We start from the raw sequence: 27,417 nt of genomic DNA on the forward strand, positions 1-27,417 counted from the left end.
GTATGCAAACGTGGTATCCTCTGAACTGAAGCAAGAAAGAGCTCGACCGTTACCTCCTCTGCTTAAAAAACCTCCCACAACCGAGACTATTCTCCAATCCATCTGGAATCTGCTGATACACCTCAACCAGACACTTTACATTACCCAGCTAGAACGCAAACAGCGTCGCACACAAAACGACTGAACTCGTACATGTACTACAGATAAAAAACATCAAAATTGCAAACATCACCAAAATCCACCTAAACAACACTAAGCCAGCCTACATTCAAAACTACAGGGTACACAAACGAGACAGATGCACGCAATCCCATCGCGGAGTGACAATCCTTGTTCGCAAGGGCACTCGTCATCGTATTGTAAGCACAGACGGTGCCAACTGCAAAGCAGTTAGAGTCGTTATACACACCTCTTCCTCCGCTTTTATTTGAATCATCTTTTTCTACCCCTCTCCAACCTCTTTTGACGAAAATCCTAACCTCTCTTGAATAATCGCACTGTTTGACTACAACATCTGTACTATCGTAACTGAACTCAAATCGTGGGGTTCCAAACACGAAAATCTCATAGGACGCTAGCTTTTTAAGTACTTGCGTAATTTTGATATCAACATTAATGAGACTTTGCTTGGACCAATCCACTAATCCAGCTCCTTCTCAGATCATGACCCGGATAACTTAGACATGTTCCTGACAAAAAACTTCACCATCCCTACAGAACTACGAACCTCTATAAAATTTCTTTGCAGCCATAATTCACTGTACCTAGAGATCCCTTAGATTGCTCCTCAACATACCCATCACCACCAGCCGCATAGACCAAGTCTACCTAGCCTATGACTTTAAATCCTCTCTTTTCAAGTGTAATCCTATTAAATTCCAAACGGAACTCAACATAGCAACTCACGAGTTTACTGACAAACTCAACAGGTGCACTCAAGACACCACTGCGATAACTACAACTCTCCAACACGTACTTCAACTCCCTCACGACCTTAAGAACAAAAAGAGAGTCCAGAAACTCTAGCAAAACCAAGGAACCCCAAAACTAAAAGTTCACCTTAACTCTCTAGAAAAAAAAGTTAAATCTCTTATTTTTGTATTCCGAAATAAGGTATTTAATAGATTCATAGCTAAGGTAGAATCCCACCCAAGAAATGCTTGGAGGGTCGTTAAAAAACTCCGTGACAAATGGCTTTCTCTTCTCCTCCCTTGTCAAAGAACATCCTCAAGTCACTAGTTTCTGACAAAGCAGGGATCTTAAGTTTCACTGCCACTTTAATGCTCTTCCAAGCTAAGTTCTAAATATTAAGAATCAACCACACAGTGCAGCAACAGATGCTCGTGGTGGATACAAAATCTCCAACAGAATCCTTAAAATCCTCCTTCAGAAATTTATTATGGAGATTTGCAATATCAAAAATGCCACAATTCTTCTTTATTATTTCCCCAACGGGTGGAAGGAGGCTACGTTTATCTGACTCCCGAGCCGGAAAAGCCTCTCAGCAATGCTTTAAGTTATAGACACTTTAGTTTACTCTCTTCGCTTAATAAGATCGCCAAAAGCGTTATTATCATCAACTTTAATAAATACATCACGAAAAATAACATCCTTTCAGACGTGCAGTACGACTTTAGAGCCGAAAACTCGGCAGTACACCAGCTTTTAAGAGTCACTAAAGATCACTCTGAGAACCTCATCCACAAAAACTTTACTGCAACAGCTGTCCTAGACGTACAGCAGGCCTTCGACGAGGCCCGAGGCACGACGGTTTTTGGTGCAAACTTATTCAGTTAGATTTTTCACATTACCTTATCAGCAATGTCAAATCTTACCTCCCAGACATACTCATCCACGTTAAAGTAGGCAACTCCCTCTCCAAATCCTGCTCGATAATCACTGGAGTCCCTCAAGACTCTAAATACTAACCTACCCTTTTTAATATCTTTTGACGAAACCTACCACAACGCGAATACATTAACACGTGCGTTTACTCAATCGACATCATAGTCGGCTGCACGCCAAAACAATACTTTTAGTGCCCTGTCCTTCGGAATGAGAGTACTGTCAGTCTCCATAGCTGGTATAGTCTTTGGAAACTGGTCCTTAATGAGACAAAGACTACAGCCATGCTCGTTTGCTGAAAAAATCCAAGGAAAAACTTCCAAACGATAAGGGTTAACAGAGTAGAAATCGACAGGAGCTACAGCACCAAATACCTCGGTGTCACCCTCGGCAGGCAACTTCAGCCATGGAGCCTTCGTACAGCTTAAGCCTTTCTTCAACAACAACGCAGTTTCAGAAAATCAAGCTGCGCACTTTCAGTGTCATCATCAGGAGTAATAATGCCTACGCCATACCAACGTGGGGCGCTGTAATGGAAAGTCGACTAAAAGGCATCTAAGGCCCTTTTATTAAGATACTAAGGTCAATTCCATGGAACATCAGGAATACTCAAATCTGCAAGGAGTTCAACATCATCCCACCAATTCAAGCAGCCCCTGTTCTTGTGTCCAGAATCCATGATTCTATTACGGACCACCCTAACGCCACTATGGCCGTGCTTGCAAACTGAGGACCCCGAGAATCCTCTAGGTCTTTAATCACCTATGCTTCCATCAGATGTACCTCCATGATAAGCTGAGTAATCATAATTTCAATTCTTATGCCCCCCCAAGGAGCATCCATCTGCTCGCCATATCCTGTATGGCCTTAATTCAATACACCACTTACACCAATCACAAGTACGTATCTAAACATACAATACACAGCAGACTCAAACATTACTCTCTACACTCAGGCGCCAACTTCACGCCAAGAAGGAATGGCTAACTTTACTACAATGGTGCGTAGTACTCGACGTTTTTATTTCACGAGATTAATAAAAGTGTTACAAAAATGATAAAAAGCTTATTTTTAATAATAACTCTAAAGGGTTGAAAGAAGCTTTTAAAGAATTAAGGAGGCTCAACACACCTATCAAAGTACTTGTGAAATGGATGAAATTGAAATCCACGGTCAATGAGTATGTTTTTGACCTCTATGCAAAATTTTAGCATAGGTTGCACAGCAAAATTTTTAGGAAAACGCGTTAAAAGTAAGCGTCTTATACATAGCCTCTTATGGAGACGGCACTTTTTTCACCGGAAATCTCATCATAACTCTCTCAAATCACTTTCTACGTGAACAAAAAACTAGAGACATGTAGTTTAACCATCGCACTTTAAATAAAACATAAGAAATATGAAGATTGCTACGGAGTTTATTGAGATATTTCCTTCTGAAGTACACTAATAGACACGATTAGAAAAATTTAGGTTAGAATGTCGTCTGCAAAAAACGCACCAAGCAGAAATGTATTCAAAAATTCATTGTGAATGAATTGAATAAACATATTTCTTTACTTTGGAACAAAGTAGTGCAGTTTGATAAAAAAACCATATGATTTAGAATATAAATAATTATGTGTAATGCGTAAGCTTTTATTTAAATTATTTATGAACTTATAATAGACATTTCGTGGACATTGTTTAGCGACTGATATTAACTTTCCTTATGTACAATAAAAGGTTATATCTACGTAAACATCAACCACCACATGTAGCACACAAAGCTTTTGTTCTGCTTTGCAGTGGAAGTAATAATATGTATGGCTATGATCATGATTATACCTATATATATTGTTGACTATATATAGTGTGTTGAGCCTCCTTAAGCTTGTACTAACTTTCTTTAAGTTAAAATTGTAGCAGTCACTCCTAGTACGTGAAAATTTAGTTTTAGCAAGTAGTTTTGTTGCTTATTATTTTTGTCTTAAGTTGCTTTACTGTCACTTATTTAAATCAGCAAGTTTTAATTTCAGAATCCTAAGGATTTTGATCTTGTGTCAGAAACTGGGGGGATAATAGGGTTCAAGGGGTAATATCATGTTTGAGGGAGGCCGACAAATGTATGAGTGGACACAACAATTTTTAATGTCAAGAAAGCATTAAAAAATATTATTTTTCTATGGTAGCAATAGGTATTGGACTCAATAGTTTTCTTTGTAATGTTCTAAGCATATATACCAACTCCAGAGAGAGACATAAAAAGAGAGTCCATTGGAATAAGACATTTCTATAAGTGTTTTACACGGGTTAGTTTTTTTGCATATAGTGTTTTTCTTACACATAGAAACTAGATCAAACTTTTAGTACTTTCTCAGCCAAACGTACTATTTTTGTTGTTGTCATCATTTCTCTACTACTTCTATTTCAAAAACTATTTGGCTAATAAGTAAGTTTGCAAGCTCTATTCTCAATTTTACACTATAAAGTAAGCTCATGAATTCGATTACAATTACTCATGGATAAATGAACAGCACACTTTACCACACATTTTTTGCATCAGAATAAAGTGGAATCAGTAACAGAAATTTTTATTTTCTTACAAATAAAATACCCTGTAATCAAGAAAGCGAAGTATTTATTTTTGATATGGTAAAAAGTAAGTTAACGATGAGGCTAAAAAAAAGACAAAGGATCATTTTTTATTAAAAAAACACATATAATTTCAAAATATAGTTCATACACTACATAAGTTTAAAGCTATAAAAGTTTACGAATCAATGATGTAAGCTACGTAGCATTATTTAAAACTCATTCTTGAAACTTTTTTCCATAATACGGTACATATTGCAATATTAACTTCCAATCTGTGAAATACAGTAATGTCAAACTTGCTCCAGATCCATATGTAATAGCAGATGGTATCCTGTAACACACACGTAAATAATTGAATAAAGCAGTAACATGACGATAATAAAAATGTAAATAGATGAAAAATCAAAAAATTACTATAAATTATTCGTCTATCTTGTTAAGTTGACTAATAAAGGATATATGGTAAGTATAAAAATGGAAAATCATTAATGTATGTATATAATAAGGAAACGCAAAGAAAAATAAGAATTTAGCAAATTTTATTTTTGAGAAGCTGTATTGGCTTAGTAGTAATCGTGCTTGTTACTAATGCAACACCTTTCTAGAAGTTGTGAGTTCGATTCTCGGTGTGTGCAGATTTTTTCAAAAAAATTTTTTATTGGAAAAAGTTCCTATGAAACCCCGGCTGCTTCGGAGCAGGTTTTTTCCTGGGATTTTTCTTCAAAGTGATTTCAGAATTTTTTCTTTGCCCCACAGGTCTTTGGGACTGGGTGAATGCAAAACAATGTTAGAGCTTGTAAGTAGGGATTAGCGCATCCAATGCCGGACGCCAGGCTAGGACCAACAGCCTTACCGGGCAAAGAGTGGTCCCAGAAAAATTTTCCAGGAATGCTAATTAACATGAATCTGATGGTGCAGTAGAGAGCGTCAGCTTAACTGGCGAGAAATGAACGTCTTAAAATATGAAGTCTTCTCCAGGGAAAGGCTACACAGGGACTAGTAGACCCGATGCATCAGAGTCCCAGCTCAACTGGCAAGGTGTTTCACCAGAGATATTCTCACTGTGCCCATGTACGATAGGTATAATATCAATTAAGGGATTGGTAAGTGGATGTGGCATGCACCCCTACATATAGATAATAAGTGGGTGGCGCAAGTGACTAGGTTAATAGACTGTCATAGTAACCCGGTGAAAAAAACAAAAAAAATAATGTTATTATTAGTGGAATTGATTTATTTAGTCTGTTTATTCTTGTGCATGGCAGCAGTAACAGCAAAATAACTTTATAATTCAGTCATATGTATACATACACATACACGCGCGTGCAAGCGTGTGACTCTCCATAATATTCTTTTCTTGTAAGTCAACTGTATCTAGATTAGGTAAGCTAAATAATTCACGCGATTCATCTTTTAGGTAAAAAATTTCATTAATGTGTAAAAAAGCACTGTTTCTTTACTATAAAAATATACTTATGGGAATAATTTTTATACTTATTTTAAATTTTCTCACCTTGTAAATATTTTAATATTTAATATCACACATAAAATAACCTTAATTAATAAGAAAGTATATGAGCTTCTTAAGGAGTATCATTGATTTGACAATTATTTTTTATTATACTCATAGCAACTGTAGTATCTTTAAATGCCTTATATCTTATCTCCTCATTTGTTTTCGATTCTTTGAATTAAACAAAAGTTTTCTATTTTTTTATTTTATATTTATTTTAAAGACAATCCCTTATAATTTTTTAGTGATACTAGATAAAATGAACCTCATGCAGTGCTTTTCATTGTGTTTGCTCTTTTTGCCCAAATTTTTGCTTAGTTTGAAAATATAGTTTTCTGAACTAAGCTGTAAGCAGTGTCTGCTGTTTCTTTATTGTCTTTTTAATTTTATAATATTCAAAAAATAATTTTTGTTTGTTTTTAAAGCTCATAGCACGATTCATGACTTTATGGCTTCTACCACAGCGTATTCGATTCAATACAACTTTTAATTTTTCAAAATGACAAAATCACCTTAAAGTCCGTCATTACATGTATACGAAAGTAAATTTATCTGTACGTTCTCAAAATAACTTTATTTTAAAGAGCGGCGTTGGCTCAGTGGTGAGCGTGCTTGTTCCTGATCCAACGCTGTTCTAGGGGTCGTGGGTTCGATTCTCGGTGAATGCAGATTTTTTTCAAAAAATGTTTTCATCGAGAAAAGTTCTTATGTACTCCCGGCTGTTTCGGGGCGGATTTTTACGTGGAATCTTCCTTCAGAGTAATTTCAGGGTTTTTTCCTAGCCTCACAGGTCTTCAGGCCTGAGTGAATGCAAAACAGTGTTAGGGCTATAGGTAGGGATTAGAGGATCCGATGCTAGGCGTAGCACAGGGATCGCCGGCCTTAACGGCGACGAGTGATCCCTGGAACATGGGGCTTCTCCGGGGAAGCTAATTAGCCTGGATCCGATGCTTAGGCAGAGTGGAATCGGCAAGGAGTGGACGTCCTGGAATGTTATGGAGTCCTCTCCAGGGAAAGGCTACACAGTGGCGAGTGGACCCGATGCACTGTTGGTTGAAAATGGGTACGGCAATATACATCCCCATACATAGGTGGTGAGTGGGTGGCTCCGGCGACTAGGCCTGTAGGCTGTCGTGGTAACTGGGTAAAAAAAAAAAAAAAAAAAAAAAAACTTCATTTTAACAAGCAAGTATACACAACAGTCTCCTAACTATCAAGTATTTTCCCATTTTTACAATCCTAATTAATCTTAACTATCACGTATATATATATATATATATGCCTATGTAGATATTTGAATCGTATATTAATGAGTAGAAAAAGGTAGACTAAAGTTGATTGGTGGCCTAAAGCGGGGAGGCACTTGTGTGCCGGTGCACGAAACGCAAAATGCAAGGTGTTGATATGTCGAGGTTACCCGAGTACCTCTGAGCTTCGTTCAGTTTCAAACGAGCTGTTACACAGTGGTATGGCGTAATTACGCAAAATTCTCAAAAAATCAATAATTTGACGAAAAAATTGGAGGTACTTATTTCGCGATAAGTCAAAAACGAATACATTTACTGTATCGTTGATCATTTTTTTATTAATTAGAGTCCAATAAAATTTAAATAAAACCAAAAAGTATTAGTGTTCTGTTTGAAAATTTTTGAGGTTAGCATTACTTAATCAAAAAACGCGTGCTCGGGCAAAGTGGGTGGGGCTAAGCGGGTGTATAGCAAGTACGTGATTAGCACTGATATCATTTGTTACTTTTTTTTTTAAATTTTTTTTTAGTTGGTGAGTAAATGTGAGTAATAAACATAGCGATTGTGACATACAAACTAGACATTTGCTTTAGAAATTTTAAAAATATTGCTTGCTATTTCCAAGTTTCAGAGTTACCGATTCAATTATGCTACAATTACCAATTGAATAAGTAAACGAAGCATATTTTCCTTTATTGTAGTGCCTACTCACATTGCTCGAACGGATAACCCGATTTAAGAAAAGCGGTTTTTTAAGGGTCTGTTTACTTGTAATAGTAAATCAGAAGTTATTAGACAATAACCCAATATTGTTTATTTATTTTTACAGTTTTATATGCCCTCTGTCTAGAAAAAATACAATCGATCATTATCATCATACAAATACTCAAGTTTCTGGGCTTCGAACGTTGACTAACCCGCTGTAGACCACCTTTCCCTATGTACTTTATTGTTACCTCCTGCGTGCTTTGCTTGTTGACCCCCCGCTAACGTATGATACGTTAACTGTATTTTACAAAAATAAGTTCCTTAGTTTCAACTAAGCCTTAAAAATAATATTGTTGAATCTTGGGCCAGTAAAATTATTTGCCTAAAAGTGTCTATAAACTTAATGTCACAAAAAATAAGTTTCAATTTCATATTTTTTATAATCTACTGTTAAAAGTGGGATTACTAACGATGTAGTCAATATTTTGTGTTGTACAATTCCCAACGAAGCATAATGGTTTAAACCAGTAACAGTTTGTATAATAAAAATATATCATGTTAATTTTAGTCTTTGAGTTAATAAATTTAAATACTTGATAATACAAAAGTAAACACAAATTATGAAGGTTATTAAAATTGAGCTAATTGAATCAGTCAAACAAAGGGAACTTCTGTTAACTGAAAAAATATTACTATAAGCGTTGAGATTAAAAGAAAGTAGTATATTATTGACAATATTAAATGACAGAATTGATGTTGAGGAAAAAAAACTCACGAAAAATCCTTTTTATGGACAGAAAAATTATACAAAATCAAAACAAGCAAGATAGCAATGCAAACAAATATAATTAAACAAATTAAAGTAAGTAAAATGAGTGGAACGAAGATAACGTGAAAATAGAATAAAATAGATTTACAAAACAACTAAACGCATAAAAAATAGTGTAAACCATTTTGTTATATTTTTGTAAGAAACTACAATTATTATAAAACAAAATCAGATTGAGGACTTTACGGTTTAAAACTCTAATTTATTTATAATAAAATTGTATTACCTGTATAAAATTAACGAATTCTATAATATCGTTGTTGTCTGAACATACATACATATATTAGAATACATATAGTATACTTATGAAGTATAGTTTTAATCTGTTCAATACACATATTAAAGCATTATTCTACCACACATTAATGGTAAGTGGGAGAAATGCCGAATTCATCATAAAAAATGTGGTCAATCTTTAAAGAGTACATAAATTAACTTTTTGATGTTTCAATATGCAATAAAAACCATAATGAATCCTTGATTTTTTTCGGGTCACTAAATATCCACACGCTCAGTAAGAGCTAATTTAAAGGTGAGAATAAATAAACTCCAAAAATGTCGAATATAAGTTTAAGCAACGTTTCGTTCGTCTTAAGGGGGCTCCTTCACGAAAGTCCCCAAACAGAGATATATTATTTCTTGTAAATAAAAGTCAACTGAATTTAATGGTGGTCTAAATTATATTTCGAATGGGTCAAAATTTTAAGAAATCTGAGCTCAAAGTTGTAACTATTAGCACGTGTTCCTATGGGGCAGCGTGAAAAACAATTTGTTTTCGTTTATAAAAAACCTAAATTAAATGTCCCAGCAGACTGAATATATACGTTTTGTAGATGAAGTCTTCCTCTGTAATATGCTGTATTAAAAATTGTGGATAAAGGACTATTTTAGCCAGATATTTGTGATGGAAATAAGTAAATAGTGTCCGGGAGGTCAGGAGGTCACGTGGGTATCAGACGTACTTGTTCACCTAATCGCGCGAGTTTTCAAAAAGTTGAGATTCGTATAGCTTGAAGTTTGTATGTACCTAGCATTATTTTTATCGAATAAGGAGTATGGAATTAAATAAATATAAACTTTTTGTATATTTTAACGCTTCTAAATATTTTTATATATTATTTTAACAATCCTGGAAAATATATATTTGCAATCACTACCTGGTATAACCTCTTGAGTGCCTTTTTTTTCTCTTATTTTGTTACATACTTTTTTTTCATGAACTTGCCTTTCCTCCATCCTCTTGATACTCTATGTGCGTGGTATTTTTTTTTTAGGTGGATTCGAAGGACCGTTATCTATTGTTTATCAATTAAATGATGTTAATGACATACAGATACTAAACACTATAGAGGTAGAGTAATAGCAGAAAGGCATGCAAACACGACATATATATATACCATGTACCTATATATTACATCGCTATACTACACCAACACAGGTGGTGTACCCTTGTATGCACTAGACTGGTCAAAACAATAATTAATTTTTCGTACAAAGTTAAACTACACACATAAATATCATTTTTCCCACTTCATATGTTATTAAAAATATCATAATGATTTTCAGACACATTTGTTTATTGAAAAACTAAACTTTATTTTTTGTTTGTCTTTGACCTCATCAGTAGTCGTAGGAGCCCCCTTAACGCCAACCTGATCAGGCTCACTTTATTAACAGAAAAACATAACACATATCGTAAATTACATTGTAAGGCCACTTTTTGAAATATTTTCATTAATCTAATAAATGGATATATGTAGGTAGTCAAATGTAAGATATGAATAATTTTAAAAAAATTAAATAGTTACTCACTTCTATATCGTTATGACGATCGTTACAGACTGTAGGTCAATTTAAACGAAAAACATAACTATCGAACATGTATGTATTTACGTGTATAAATATAAACAATGAATGTACACTTCTCATAAATATAGATAACGTATGTGCGTATCTAAAATGTAGAATTCAGAGAGATTACTTATAAAATCTTAATATATGTTATTGAGAAATAATGTGTTCTCTTTTTTATTAATTGTGTGTTTAGTAGAGTGTATGTATAACATTTCTGATATTATTTTTGTTTGTCTTTTTGATTCATGGTCTAGAATTTTGGTTTGAGACCGATTAAAATTGTGATGAAATTTTTCCATGTGTGAAGCGACAACTAGTTCATCTTTCTTTATACTTTTAGAGTCATTTAGGCATTTTTCAGGACTTGACCAAATAAAAAATTTTATATTTTCCTTTTTTTGTGATTAAAGAATGTTACTAACATAATTTTTACAGCAAATCTTATAACAATAAAAATAACTTAAACAGACCCACTAAAAAGCGATTCTAATTATAAACACGTACAACCCTATTACTTTTTGATGTAAACTTTCCTGGGCGCGTATCATGTATCAAAGTTAGTGAATCCAAAATTATTCCAGAAGAAGATTCTCGCCATGCATTGAACTCAAGTATAGGGTACGTGCCAAACCATCAAGATGTCTAAATCCAGGGCCATAGAAACATCTCCACTAGCGAAATATCGGAATGGAAAAAGTACACAAACTATCCCAGCACCCCGTAAAGACCAAAATACTTGAACACAAAGCTCATTGTTACCATTAACGATTAGCGTAGCTGATCACACAAAATTGTTAAAAGAGGTATCACCTGGACAATCAGATAGTTATGATCCAAATAAGCCTTTGTTCAAAAGATACGAGGTACCACTAACGATACATATTTTTTGACAAAACGAAGAGGTGCTCCGAGTTTTAAACAATGTGGATTTAATTGCCAAGAGTGCCTAGTACGACATTTTCTACGACATGGCTGAAGACAAAGCATGGATGCAAGACCGTGAAGTGATCAAAAACGAATAAGTGATTTTCCTTTTTTCTTTTAGAAAAATGAAGAGTGATTTTCATTGTGATAACCAAAGTTATTTTTTAAGTGTGTTTAATTTGCATCGAAACAATTTTATATGCTTTTCTTTTGGTGCGTACTTACCGTTCTCTGCATTAATACACTCAATTGTTGTTACTACTTTGCGATTATGTTTTTTGTAGATAATTTTTAAATATATTTTCTGTTTCATGTTACATCGAGACTGAGCTCGACATACTTTTTTTTTTCTTTTTTCTTCTCCTTTTCTTTTTCTCCTTGCAAGCACACGTTTTCGTATCAATCTAAACACCATATACTGAGACATATACCAAGCACCAGAGCTAATGCTTCGCGACGCACGTATAAGGAGAGACCGAGTACGACCGAATACGATAAAGACGCAAGAACTAGTCTACATCTCCTTCCTTCCTTATGAGTTGATAGATGTATCCATATCGTTTGGCAAAATTCAATTATTATTTTCTATTCTTTTCTTCTCTGCCTTAACTATTCGTAAACAAGGTGACGTTGTTAAATAAGCCAACGCTCAAGCCAGGATGTTTAGTTCACACCATGGCCAACGTTCGTGCAATGAGATTTGACAGCAGCCTGCTATACCTCTATCCTTCTCACTTCTTAACACGTACAATATCACGGGCCACCAAGCTGAAAAATCATGTGAACTGTCATTCGACATATTTTTGACGAGTGAACACTCGGACCAGTATCGTTGCCATACGATATTCTTGAGTGAGTTAACATTACCCCAAAACCAAAAAAATAAATGTAAAGGGAGACAGAAATGAACAGAAAATCTTTCTTTCTCCCTGCCTCTTTCTGCCACAAGATGATGCAGACTAATTCTAAGAACTTATGTACAACTCGTCATCTCTGGCTATAGTGGCGATGATAAAGAGGCAAGATTTTTGGCTATATACGTTTTTGATGTAGAAAACAGAAATGGAATATTCCATTTACAAGCATTGTAAGCATTAACTTTGACACCAGTGAAGTTAGAAGTTTAACAGCACTTGATGCATAAAACAAGAAGAAAATATAGTTTATAATATACTTCAAGTCAAAATGTTCAAAGAATTAACTCATATCTTGATCTACAGCAAAAATAAAAGAGAAGTGCACTCAAAGAGAAAGTATTTAAAATATATACTACGGACAGATAACCTCATTTTAATGCAATATACTAGAAAAAATTAAGATTTAAATGTTGATTCAACTATAAAATTTAAGTTTATTCAATGAGCGGAAAATTAGAAAAACTTACAGATGTAGATGTATAAATGCTATAAATTTTTGTAGTAAAAATTAATTTTGTTTTAATTTTTAGAAGGTGCGGTGAAATATTTAAAAAGCCGGCAAGCCATTAATTCAACAGCTCCCCAAAAAAATTGTCATTCAGACTAGACTGCGCTAAACTTATGTATTTTTGCCAGCTAAACTCGAATACGACTTCAAAATGGATCTATCACCCTTTAGTTTTTTAACGGATGTAAAAAAGTCCCTAGAATTAAGCGAAATTGGCTTTTTTTAATATATCTCGCAAAAAACCATATTAGACTATATTTCACTATTTTTGCATATATTTGATAGTTAAATTTAATTCGAGTGTTTGAATCAACTTAGCATCTATCAGTTTTCCCCTAGATTCAAAAGTCTTCAGAATTGAGCAAATTTGGCTTAACAAATCTTACAAAAAAAAAATTACAATGGACTATACTTTACCAATTTGCGTATGTTTGGTCGTTGAACTAAATTTTAATTTCAAGAGGAACCCAGCTTTTCTTAGCTTTCCCATCAAATTTCCTGGAGCTCAGAAAAATAGACTTTGTAAACATATCTTTAAAAAAAAAAAAGAATGACTATGACCTATATTTTTTTTGATTTTACTACTTTGCATGTATTTGGTTATTAAATTTACTCCTGGTTTTAGAACCAACTCAGAATCTATCCGTTTTCTTTCAGAAGACAAAGTCTCTAGAATTGAGTCAACCTTTTTTTTAAAGAAATCTCCCAAAAAACAATTACAATGGACTATATCTACTACTTCACCGTATATTTTGTTAATAAATTAAATTTTTAAGAAGTTTTCAAAAGTGTTAAGTCTACTTACAAAAGATTTGTTACCTGATAAATTTTTTATTGGTCACAACATGTTTTGGGTCTCACACCCTGGGCTCCTCCACATCGTCACATGTATAGTGTTTGCCGTCGTCACATGTATAGTGTCTGCCGTCCCAAGCACTTACAAGTGGTGATGGTGGGCAACGGAGTAATTTCGTGATCTGGCAAAGCCCTGAATTATAGCGTTCACGCCGTCATGGCAAATACACAAAGAAAACGTGTTACGATGCAGGGTGTTGGAGACCCAGAATCGGCAGCTCGTCAGGGTTGGAAGGCGAGCCCACAGGCGTCGTCATCAAGCAACCATAGTTCAACAGCAGTGGGTAACTTGTCCATTGTTAAGGAGGTTCTAGCACTCTAGTGTCACCATATTAGACATATGTCATTAAATAGTTTAGATTACGCTAAATCTAAGGGTAGTCTTTTTTATGTCCTTAATCGTACAAAATCTTGAGAAATTCGTGTTTGAAGATCGCTCTGTTAACTAGAGCGCTTCAGGCAGGTATACTAAGACTAATTATTTGCAACTGACAAATATTTGATTGATCGCAAATCCGTAAAATAATTCGAGATAGTCAATTCATGAAATAAATAAAGAAAGCAGATAAGGCTGCGTAGATAAGTTTTCAAATCGTAACAAAGCGTTTGTTGAAAAACCATAAAAGTGTTGATTATGAGAAAATAGTATTCAAGTTTGAAAAAAATTACGGAAGTTTAGGTTGCAATATGAATCTTAAGTTGCATATTTACTTAATGAATACCTTGATAAGTTCTCCAAGAATTTGAGTAACTACAGCGAGGAGCAAGGGGAACGGTTCCACCAGGACATGAAAGAGACGGAGCGTCGTTACCAAGGGAGATATGATCAAAACATGTTGGCTGATTACTGCTGGAACTTGAAAAGGGAAATAACAATGACAGGTGAAAAACACAAATGGACATCATTACAACAAAGCTTTGAAGACAAACAATAACGTTACTGTAAAATAAAAGTTGAAAGTGGAGGTGACTAATATTATATTAAAAATGCGAGAGGTAAGGGTACTGACACTAATCAAGCATACCATAACGTGAAAGGCAAGAAGACTCACGCTATTCAAGCACCCCAGAGGGATTATATCCTCACTACAATTATGTTGTTCTTCCTGGGTGATGCTAATAGCGGAAAAAATGGAAAAGATATTCTTATGCTGTTTCCAGAGTTAAAGGATCAACTACTGGGTGCAGAATCGGAATAAAGATCTTTCTTTTTTCCAGGATTGTTGAGATAGCTACCAATTAGTGATTATTAGACTAGAGAAACATATTTTGCTTGATCCTCAATACTTCTTAGCTACATCTAATGTGTGAAAGATCAAAGAAAGTTTGAAATTAAACGCCTGAAATATGTAGACGAATTACAGTTTTGTCCAGTATATATACGATTTTATAAAACTAAATCAGAATATTAATAGCTTAATCCATTTAATTCTAAAGACTTTTAGGATTACACAGAAAAAATTTAAGAATACCTCACCAATAAGAATCAGAATCATTCTGTTATCACATTTAAATTCAACAACCATGTATAGGCATAAGTAGTAAAATATAGACCATTGAAATTTTTTTCAGAAGATATGCTAAAAAAGTCAATGCCACTTGATTCTACGGTCTTCTTGGTTTCTAGAGAGAGACTTTGAAATGCTAGGAACATTTTAAAACCAGAATTCAATTTAACAATAAAATACACGCAAAAATAGAGAAGTATAGTCCAGTGAAATTTTTTTAAGATTTACGAAAAAAATCAATTTGAATGGATTCTAAGAATTTTTTGTAAGATTTGTTAAAAAAAGCTGACTTTACTTGATTTTACGGACTTTTTGGCATTTAGGAGAAAACTGAAAAAAGCCAGGTTCCTCCTGAAATTAAAATTTATTTAACGATCAAATATGAGCAAAAATAATTAAATATAGTCCATAGCTAGTCCAGCGTGAAAAAATATTTCTGCATCAAGTATTATTTTACTCGAGGAATAGTACCAATTTAGCTGCTGCCATTACAGAATAAGTCTACATAGAGATGGATTGTATGTATTATTATTACATTATTATTTCGAAGCAACGCTAGTGCAGGAATAGAGCAGACGTATGCTCTAACAAACACCTGTAAATAGAGTGGTTTTTTTCTTCACTTATTATTTAGCTGAATAAATAGTCTTTTTTTATGACGGAGTTCCTCCCTTATTAATAGTAGTGGTTACTTATGTGCAGTTGCTCTCAAATTTCCGAGTACGTTTGTTTGTTGGTTATTTTGCTGTGTAAGTTAGCATGTCCTAATGTGCTGGCTGTGATCAAAATTTTGAGGCATACGTACATATACTTACAAAACAAATCATCGCCGTTGTTGGCCTTGCCTTGAAAATATTTTACCAATTCATGCAGCTCTTCTACTGGTCAACTGGTGACGTTGGCAAACGGCAGTCAGCGATGAGTGGTCTCACATCCTGAGGGTTATCTTGTAGAGGTGTCAATAGATGGTCAGCGACGGATGGTCCTGCATCCTGAAAGTTGGTAGTTCGTGAAGACTTGAATAACTGCTTGCAGGCTTTCATTTTCAAACGCTCAATTAGTGTAAGAGGTACTTGGCGTGAATCCATGTCAATGAATAAATTAATGAATATCTGAGGGACTGGCACCCCACATAAATAGGCAGTCAAACAGCTATGCCAAAAAATTATAGTATTAGAAAAGGATGCAATTATGTCTGCTACTAAGTCTCATCTTTAAATGCATATAGCATTATACATGTAGAAATTTATGAGACATAGACTACGTTTTACATTTATTGGCCCATCATACAGAAAAGGACACAGCTATGAATGTATCTATCACTCTTTAAATATGAACAGCATTGTATACGTAAAAATTCAGGTACAAATGTAGAAATTCCACTCTACATCCAAAATACCCCCACATAATAAACACATACATAAGTAAGTCATGCACTTGATTTTCTTCGAGTGACCAAATAAATTTGCCCACTTCTACTATAGCAAACAAGAAACCAACGAGTCTAAAAAAGGAAAACAGCAGACAAGGAGCTCAATTGCTTTTCATAAACTATTTAAACTTTTTTTTATAAGTGCTAGACATCTTGCTAAAAATATTTTTCTGAGTGAAAATATTTTTTCATATTTTTCCTTAGTACTTTCAACATTTACTTATTTTTATTGTCAAACTAAAGATTTCTTTTTCTTTTACATAATTTATTGCATCTACAACATATATTCAATTTACAAGGCCGTTTAAAAATTTTTCTTGTTTTTTTCAAACTTAAATAATTTTTTTCGTTTTAGCTCGATACAATTTCTTATACCTGCATCAGCATTTAGGAAGAAAATAAGTTGGGTTATTGAGGTACGCAGCCACGACAATAAGTAGTAGCAGGTATTGTTATAAGGTTGCAAGAAAGACTAGAGTATCCAACGAGACATATACAGCAGCAAAGGTACGTTACCTATATTACAATGATTGCTTTTATTTTCTCTTATTACGACATGTGATAACAGAATGTTTTGATTTTCTACTATAGTAAAGGGCTTCCTAGTATATATTTTTTAACTTATTCTCAGATAAAGAATAGTATTTTTTATAAAAGTAATTCATAGTACATTTTATTAGCATTGCTTACATAGTGTTCGATAACGTATTCCAACTTTTTTATTTTTTTATTTTTCTAGTATTACGATGATCAAGAAAATGAAGCATCATTCAAGAAAATCACAGCTGCCAAAAAAAAATTTATTATTAAGGTCTAAAAATGCATTAGTACAAGAAAAAAGAAAAAAATAGGAAAAGGTATCTTTTGGTGATTTCTTAGTTTTTCCAACTTTATTTGCTTCTTACGTAATGTCAGTTGTTAACTCAAAAATTTTTTTAATTTTTTAAAGAGCAGATGCCAGATTTATTTCAAGATGTCTTCAACCAAGCATACAAGGATTTTATTTCACTACCACCATAAGTGTCACTTCTTCAATCAGATGGTCCTTTATGGTGTCTCTTTGATGAAGAGGGAGAAAAAAAAAGAACTATCTCATCAAAACCCAATTTAATCAGAGGAAAAATTAGCTAGGGTAGTATCTGCACCGATAGAAGTAGGTGTATACCCTTAGGGCAGCCTACAAAAGAAAAATTATAAGTAAGGGATACAACCTTACCATTTCTATCATCAACACCACCATTATTACCACCAGCCCCGACACTATCATCGCCATTAAAAGAATATAAACTATTATCACTAAAATTGCAAGTAGAACTACCCACATCATCGCAACAGCAGCAGTAGTTCATTTTGCCTATTCAACCGTTGCCCGAAAAGATCGAGGAATGGCCAGAAAGAGATGAAAAAGAATTGGAAAAAACTCTGCTAAAACAGTAGGAATTAAAAATGAGGGCTGGTAAAATCGTCAAAATAATGAAGGCACGGTTGAAAATTATTTGACGAGTAAAAAAATTAAAAAAAAAAGAAAAGCGTTGAAGCGGTAAGCTAAAGAAAGTAATTGATGCAAAAAAAGGAAAAGAAAAAGATCAAATTTCGAAGTCAAAGAAATAAGCATAAATATAAAAAAACATTTAAATAATGTACATAACTTTTATAATTTTCTAACTATAGTGAAAATATATGTAAGAATGCGATTGATTTGTTAAGTTTGATAAAAACTTTTTTAAGCCAAGTCTTTTTTTTTACACAATGTTAAACTTGTTTCTAGGTGAGAGAAAACTTTAACCAACACACACACACACGCACACCCACACACACGTACACGAAGGAGCGCAAGGTTTCTTTCTGTCTATACATCTCATGAATATTAAAGAGCCCCAGTGGACCTGAAGTCATCTTTTTCTCACTCTCTTTTGCTTGCATGCACACCAACACACACACACACACACTCCCTCTCTCCTTCTACTATTTAAATGTGCTGTTTTGATGAACTCTTAGAATATTTAAAGAAGTTTACGCCAACAAAGCAGCTCATTTTAACCGAGTCATTCAATTACTGAGCTTCCTCCTTCAAGAAGTCATGGTTACACAGTACAGCATTTCAAGGATTCGGTACCTGCCTATGGCAATCATACTAACAAGTTATTAAGAGTAAGGTCAATGCTGCCTGAATTCGAAGACAGTTAGATTGTCGTCTTGTAATACTGGAAGATGCGGAAACTTTTAGTAAGAGATACAGGTTGATAACGTCTAAAAAACAAAAATTTCGGTCAGCTGTAACATTACTCAAAACTACCATACAATTTTTTTATGACCATATGGAAACGGTAGAGGCAGCAAAAATATTTATGGACTAGCGGCCCCCCGTCTTGGCTTCGCCCGAGAATCATTAAATGGAATACCGTAGTGTGTTGACATGTAATGTAAAACGTTTTTAGTTAAAAATTTTACATCTATTTCTGACACTTCTCAGAACAAAAATCTTCTTATTTAAAACATATTCATTTGGAATCCATACAGTTTATTTCATCACGTAAAAAGCTGTAAAAAATGAAAAAAACATAATTATGCTAAAAAGTACCGTGCATTTCTTATGCGATAAAATAATCGTTGGCCTTAAAAGGCCGTTGATTTGCAGTTTCTTCCGTATAATCTTAAAACAGGGCTATTTTTTAAAGCTGTAGGGATTCAAAGCTCACAAAAAATATACGATTGAAAACATTTTTTCTCTTATCTTACAACTTCAAACCAGCACCTTTCTATCTATTTAAGAATCTGGGATATTCAAGAGATAACGATGAGGCTAATAGTGGAAAAATGACGATTCGACTTCTAGCGACTGTTGGCATAGTTAAGACTTTGGTGAGCCCTAAAGGCTATTTTTTTCAACTTTATTAGGTTGTGATATATTTTTTGGCAAGTTTGACGTCTGATAACCCTGAAAAGGGCTGATGAGCTTCTTAAGTAAACTCTTTCTTGGCTGAAGTTTCCATCCAACGTGATTGTCTCTATACCTTAGGGTGAACTTCTCTGGCCTGTTATTGTCGCACCACACTGATCGGAAGGAAAACTACAACGTTTGAAGCTTTGGAGCTAGTTGTAGAGATCTTTCCCAACGTCTCCAGGTATGACGCTGAAGATGTTGGTGTCTAAAGCACCTTCTTTTTTTGCAGACTCAGTTGTTTTGGTAATATAAGATGGGGAAATTGGTTCACGATGCTTGACCGTTGGAGACTTTCCCGTTGGATCAAGTTTATTTTTCCTTCATAGCTGTTAGGTTCTCCCAGCGCAGACCTGGAAAAGGATCAGTGATTTCTGGTTTTCCAGCTTTGTGACGAACAACTCCACTCGTGACCAGTGTGCCGAGATCGTGCTGAGAACTCGTGCACACTTGTGCGCAGCTGGCCTCTGATTGGCCGAGCAACTGCGCGTCGTTTAAACGTCCGAAACTCAAAGACACAACGCTCAAAGCCCGAACACATGAAACCCAAATGCCTAATCCCCTATAACCTAGTGCGCTAAAGGTTATTTTATGTTATTAAGTCTAAAATACGCCCTGTAACTCAACCCAAGTAAAGAATCTCAATGAACCCAATAAAGTTATGTTATTTAAATAACTTTCTACCAATAATCGCTTGAATCCTAAACGACCCAGTGCACTTACTTGGCCGAATTTTTTTCTATTTATTAGTAAGCAAAATCCCAAACGGCTAATCCCCAACGACCCAGTGCGCTTACTTGCCGCACTTTTTTAAAATTATTAATTACCAAAATCTCAAACGGCTAATCCTCAACGACCCAGTGCGCTTATTTGGCTGCACTTTTTAAATTATTAATTACCAAAATCCCAAGCGGCTAATCCTCAATGACCCAATGGGATCACATACCACGATTTATTATTAATGTGAATATAACAAAAAAAGACTCAGCATGCTAATTTTTACGAATTAATAACTTAAGATCTAATTCTTAATCTTAGGAACACTTTGAAGTGAATCGAGTTACTTTCCTGTTCGTGGAGGATATTGCTCTTTGTTTTCAAACGTCTCCATACAATTTGTCCGCATGTAACGTAAAATTTTATATGCAGTTTGTAGATATGCAATTAAATCGATTTCGGTTGATACAAAAAATTAATAACGAAGAAAAGGAAGTCTCTGCATAATATAGAGTAGGCCGAACTTACAGAATCATAACGACTCTGCACACTTCAAAGCTTTGCTTCCTAAATGAAAGAAAAGGATTTGTGCTAAATTGAGAGTACAATTTAAATAACGAAAGCATACACAAGTAGAGGTTAAGCTACGGTAGATACTATCAACATATAAAAGTTTGTAATCCCTTAAGTCGTGTAGCGCACTAGCTTAGTTGGTTACGGAGCATATTTTGGAACCAGCAATCGTGAGTTTAAGACTGAAAATTTTTTTTTTTTTTTTTTTTGTCTTCATTTTTTACTGTGTTTTTTAATACATTTAGATATTTATTTGTATATTAGTAACTACATACAAACATGCATGCATAATAAGCTAATTCGAGTAACGCAACAACTTCTGTTCGCACATTTTTTTTTAAAATTTTCTTTTATCTAAACTTGCAGGAATTTAATTATCACTAGCTGACCAATACGTTCATTGCCTGCACTATTGTTTATTTAATAAATAAACAAAGCTTTAAGCAGTTAATGCCCAATTACTCAAAGCTCTCACTTGGCCAAACATTCATTCATTTATTTATTAATCATTTAACATTTTAAGAGTCTTAGCCTAAGTAAGTTGGATGAGGTTCTAAAATGATCAATACTTAATAAATAACTAATACTGTGGCCAAGGAAGCACTTCGAATTACTTGACAGTAGAATACGCTCTCGAAACGTAACATACTTCGCAAATGAATAAAAGCGCACACAAGCGAGCGCTTCAACTTACTAAGGCTTAGACTCTTGAAATGTTAAATGATTAATTAATAAATAAATGAATGGTTGGCCAAGCGAGAGCTTTCAGTAATTGGGTATTAGCTGCTTAAAGCTTTGTTTATTTATCAAATAAACAAAAGTGCAGGCAATGAACGTATTGGTCAGCTAGCGATGATTAAGTTCCTTCGAGTTTAGATAAAAGAAAATTTTCTTAAAAAATGTGCGGACAGAAGTTATTGCGTTACTCGAATTAGCTTATTATGCATGCATGCTTGTATGTAGTTACTAATATATAAATAAATATCTGAATTTATTTAAAAACACAGTAAAAAATAAAGAAAAAAAATAAATAAATAAATAAAAAAAAAAAAATTTTAAGTCTCAAACTCACGATTTCTGGTTCCAAAATATACTCCATAACTAAGCTAACTCCTAAAAACTAGTGCGCTACACGACTTAAGGGATTACAAACTGCCATATGTTGATAGTATCTACCATAGCTTAACCTTCACTTGTGTATGCTTTCGTTACTTAAATTTTATTCTCAATTTAGCATAAATCGTACTTACTCAAATGTTTAACTTTTCTTCCATTTAGGAAGCAAAGCTTTTAAGTGTGCAGAGTCGTTATGATTCTGTAAGTTCGGCCTACTCTATATTATGCTGAGACATCCTTTTCTTTGTTATTAATTTTTTGTATCAACCGAAATCGATTTAATTGCATATCTACAAACTGCATATAAAATTTTAGGTCATATGCGGAAAAATTGTATGGAGACGTTTGAAAACAAAGAGCAATATCCTCCACGAACAGGAAAGTTACTCGATTCACTACGAAGTGTTCCTAAGATTAAGAATTAGATCTTAAGTTATTAATTCGTAAAAATTGGCATGCTAAGTTCTTTTTTGTTACATTCAAATTAATATTAAATCGTGGTATGTGATCCCATTGGCTCATTGAGGATTAGCCGCTTATGATTTTGGTAATTAATAATTTAAAAAGTGCAGCCAAATAAGCGCACTGGATCGTTGAGGATTAGCCGTTTGAGATTTTGGTAATTAATAATTTTAAAAAAGTGCGGCAAGTAAGCGCACTGGGTCGTTGGGAATTAGCCGTTTGGGATTTTGCTTACTAATAAATAGAAAAAAATTCGGCCAAGTAAGCGCACTGGGTCGTTTAGGATTCAAGCGATTATTGGTAGAAAGTTATTTAAGTAACATAACTTTATTGGGTTCATTGAGATTCTTTACTTGGGTTGAGTTACAGGGCGTATTTTATACTTAATAGCATAAAATTACCTTCAGCGCACTGGGTTATAGGGGATTAGGCATTTGGGTTTCATGTGTTCGGGCTTTGAGCGCTGTGTCTTTGAGTTTCCGAAGTTCAAACGACGCGCAGTCGCTCGGTCAATTACAGGCCAGCTCCGCACAAGTGTGCACGACTTCTCAGCACGATCTCGGCACACGGCTCGTGACGCCTTCCAGTAAATGACTGACTTGGTTTAATAGTGGCCGGCTTTACATAGTCTTTTGGTCAACAAATCGTTTTCGGAAATTAAGGTGAGGTTTGAATTAAGGTGACCCTCATAAGAACCGATGAGATTCATGGTTAAGTAGAAAACATTAATACTTGGAGTGGCCCTAACAAGGGCCAGTGGTAAAACTTCCAGAAATTCCTTACTATTATTCTAGATGATGGAGAGCTGGTTGCGGGTAGCTTGACTCTTACCCTTGAAGTCTTTGTGTAAGGAGACAGTGGCGAAGAAAGGTACGACGCAGACCAAAAAATATATCGTCTTTGGGTCATACCCTGGATAACTCACCGCTCCTCGTGAGTCAGAAGAGTAGGCCTAAAGAAATGAAGCTGAAGCTAGCCGACGGACTTAGCCGACGTTTATATGGAGCACTCTACAAAGTGATAAAAATTTTTAATGAAAAATACGTTCAGCTCACCAATATTTCTAGTTCTTGAATACAAAATAGTAAACCTACAAAAATTCTAAATTAATAAAACTGTTTATAACAATGTGATGCATAAATAAACGAAAATTACAGCCGTACAAATCAATGTAACAAAGCCCACTTGACTGTAAATCTTAAACCAAAAATAGGATTGGCTTAAAAATTGGTACAAATATTCTTAGTTTAATCAACAAAAACGACTAATAAGTTTTACTTTGGCAAAATGGTTATAAACGATAACATTTAATAATTAAACATGCCTGGAAACTTAAAAATCCGTAATTTTATCGAATAATTAACCATAATATTTATAACAAAAATACAATTGCCTCCAATTACGTCTATTTTATTCTAAAAAGCAGACAATGATGTTAAATAATTAGTGAGTTGGCAGAAAAATAGTAACTTTTATTATTAAATAAACAATCAAACACGACCAGCGACGATGCGAAATAATTCACTAACTATTTACTGTTACTCATGAAACAAAAATAGGATTGGCTTGTAAACTAGTGAAAATATCCTTATAATCTACAACAACATCTTATAAATTTCACGTAAACAAATTAATTATAAACAACAACAATTGTTAGATAATCATTCCTAAAAATTTAAGAATCCATAATTTTATCGAATAATTAACCATAACTTTTTATTCGAAATACCACCACCTCCAAATTTTGTCTACATCATTCTGTAAGTCAAATAATTATCTTAAATCATTTGTAAGCCCGCATAAAGTTGATAACTGAATTTATTAGATAAACAATCAGACGCGATCAGCGACGGAACAAAATATTTGACCAACTAATTACTGTAACTCATTAGCCAAAAACAAGATTGGCTTCAACATACGTACCAATATTCTTATTCCGGCCTACAACAACAACTAATAACTTTTACGTCAGCATAATGATTGTGAGCAATGAAATTTGAAAATTAATCATCCTTTAAAACTTAAAAATCCATAATTTTATTAAATAATTAACCATAACTTTTTTGACAAAAATAAACTTGCCTTTAAATTTCGTCTATTCATTCTCAAAAGCTGACAATCATCTTAAATAATTTGTAAGTCGGCAGAAAGATGATAACTTTTTTATTAAATAAACAATCAGACACGACCAGCGACGAAACAAAATATTCCACCAACTGTTTACTGTAACTCATGAATCAAAAATAGTATTGGCTTAAATATTAGTACAAATATTCTAATTCAACTCTACAACAACATCTACTAAATTTTACGTCAGCAGAATAATGATAAACAAAAACGTTTGATAAATAATCATGCCTAAAAACTTAAAGATCCGTAATTTTATCGAATAATCAACCATAACAATTTTTTTTTTAAATACAATTGCCTCCAAATTTTGTCTACTACATTCTGAGAAGCATACAATTATAATAATTAATTTGTAAGTCGGCAGAAAGTTGATAACTTTCATTATTAAATATATAATCTGACGCAACCAGCGACGATAAGAAACATTTGACCAAGTAGTTACTGTAACTTATAAGCCAAAAATAGGACTGGCTTAAGAATAAGTAGAAATTTTGTTATTTAAGTCTACAACAACATTTAATTAATTTAACGTCAGCACAATAATTATAAACAACAACTTTTGATAAAAAATCATGTCAGAAAACTTAACAATCCGTGATTTTGTTGAATAATTAACCATAACTCTTTTTACAAAAATACAATTGCCTCCAAATTTTGGCTACTTCATTCTTAGAAGCAGACAATCATTTTAAATTATTTGTAAGTCGACAGAAAGATGATAACTTCTTCATTAAATAAACAATCAGACAGGACCAGCAACAAAACGAAATATTCAACTAACTATTAACTGTTACTCATAAACCAAAAATAAAACTGGAAAAAACATAAGTACAAATATTCTTATTCCAGCCTACAACAAAAACTAATAAGGTTTACGTCAGCAAAATGATTGTAAACATTCATATTTAAAAATCAATCATCCTTTAAAACTTCAAAGTCCGTCATTTTATCAAATATATAACCATAACTTTTTATACAAAAATACAATTGCCTCCAAATTTTGTCTTCTTCATTCTAAAAAGCAGACAACTATCTTAAATAATTCGTAAGTTGGCATAAAGTTGATAACTGTGATTATTGAATAAACAGTTAGACGCGACTGCGACGAAACAAAATATTTGACCAACTATTTACTGTTACTCATAAACCAAAAATAGGATTGGCAAAAACATAAGTACAAATATTCTTATTCCAGCCGACAAGAACAACTTTTTAGTTTTACATAGGCAGAATGATTGTAAACAACAATATTGAAAAATTAATCATCCTTTCAAACTTAAAAATTCGTAATTCTATTGAATAATTAACCATAACTTTTTTAACAAAAAAACAATTGCCTCCGAATTTCGTCTATTTGAATCTAAAAATCATACAATCATCTTAAGCAATTTGTAAATCGGCAGAAAATTGGTAGCTTTTATTATTTAATAAACAATCAAACACGACAAGCGACGAAACAAAATAATTTACCAACTATTAACTGTTACTTAGGAACCAAAAATAGGATTAGCATAAAAATTAGTACAAATATTTTAACTTAAGTGTACAACAACATATAGTAAATTTAACGTCAGCAGAATAATTATAAACAACATTCTTAACAAATAATCATGCCGGACACTTAAAAATTGGTAATTTTATCGAATAATTAACCATAACTTTTTTTTTAAAAGTACAATTGCCCCTAAATTTTGTCTACTACATTCTGAGGAGCAAACAATTATATTGAATAATTTGTAAGTCAGCAAAAAGTTGATAACTTTTATTATTAAATGAACAATCTGACGCAACCAGCGACGAAACGAAAGATTTGACCAACTATTTACTGTTACTCATAAACCAAAAACAGGATTGGCTTAAAAATTGGTACAAATATTCTTATTAAAGTCTACAAAAACATCTCAGAAATTAAACGTTGGCAGAATAATTAAAAACAACAACAATTTTTAAATAATTATGCCTGAAAGTTAAAAAATCCGTTACTTTATCGAATAGTTAACCATAACTTTTATTTCAAACATACCACTGCCTCCAAATTTTTTTAACTTATTCTGTAAAGCAAAGAATCATCTTAAATAATTTGTCAGTCAGCAAAAAATTAACGACTTTGATTATTAAATAAACAATTAGACACGACCAGCAACAAAACGAAATATTAAACAAACTATTTACTGTTACTCATAAACCAAAAATAGGACTGGCAAAAACATGAGTACAAATATTCTTATTCCGGCATACAACAAAAAATAATAAGGTTTACGTCGGCATAATGATTGTTAACAACAATTTTTAAAAATTAAACATCCTTTAAAATTAAAAATTTGTAATTTTATTGAATAATAACCATAACTTTCTTGACAAAAATACACTTGCCTTTAAATTTCGTCTATTCATTCTCAAGAGCTGACAATCATCTTAAATAATTTTAAAGTCGGCAGAAAAATGATTTCTGTTTTATTAAATAAACAATCAGACATGACCTGCGACGAAACTATTCAACCAACTATTAACTGTTACTCATAAACCAAAAATAGGATTGGCAAAAACATAAGTACAAATATTCTTATTCCAGCTTACAACAAAAACTCATAAGGTTAACGTCAGCAGAATAATTGTAAGCAACAATATTTAAAACTTAATCATTCTGTGAAACTTAAAAATCCGTAATTTTATTGAATAATTAACCATAACTTTTTTAACAAAAATTTAATTGCCTCTAAATTTCGTCTATTCAAATCTGAAAAGAAGACAGTTATCTTAAA

At 33.3% G+C, this 27,417-nt stretch overlaps 1 protein-coding gene across 1 annotated transcript in view; it reads right to left on the reverse strand.

Annotated features, from left to right (window-relative positions):
* Positions 1-4,518: 4,518 nt before the first annotated feature.
* Positions 4,519-27,417, reverse strand: part of UQCR-6.4 (Ubiquinol-cytochrome c reductase 6.4 kDa subunit) — a 62,966-nt gene continuing 40,067 nt past the window's right edge. Inside the window, exon 2 of the mRNA XM_014359407.2 lies at positions 4,519-4,752. Within this exon, the coding sequence (XP_014214893.1) occupies positions 4,638-4,752 (115 nt within the window). The 3' untranslated portion in view covers positions 4,519-4,637. The remainder of the gene's footprint in view (positions 4,753-27,417) is intronic.

This window comes from Copidosoma floridanum, unplaced genomic scaffold, assembly GCF_036245765.1.
Source record: "Copidosoma floridanum isolate Cflo_tuat_1 unplaced genomic scaffold, Cflo_Japanese_pri ptg000030l, whole genome shotgun sequence".
Taxonomy (NCBI): Eukaryota; Metazoa; Arthropoda; class Insecta; order Hymenoptera; family Encyrtidae; genus Copidosoma; species Copidosoma floridanum.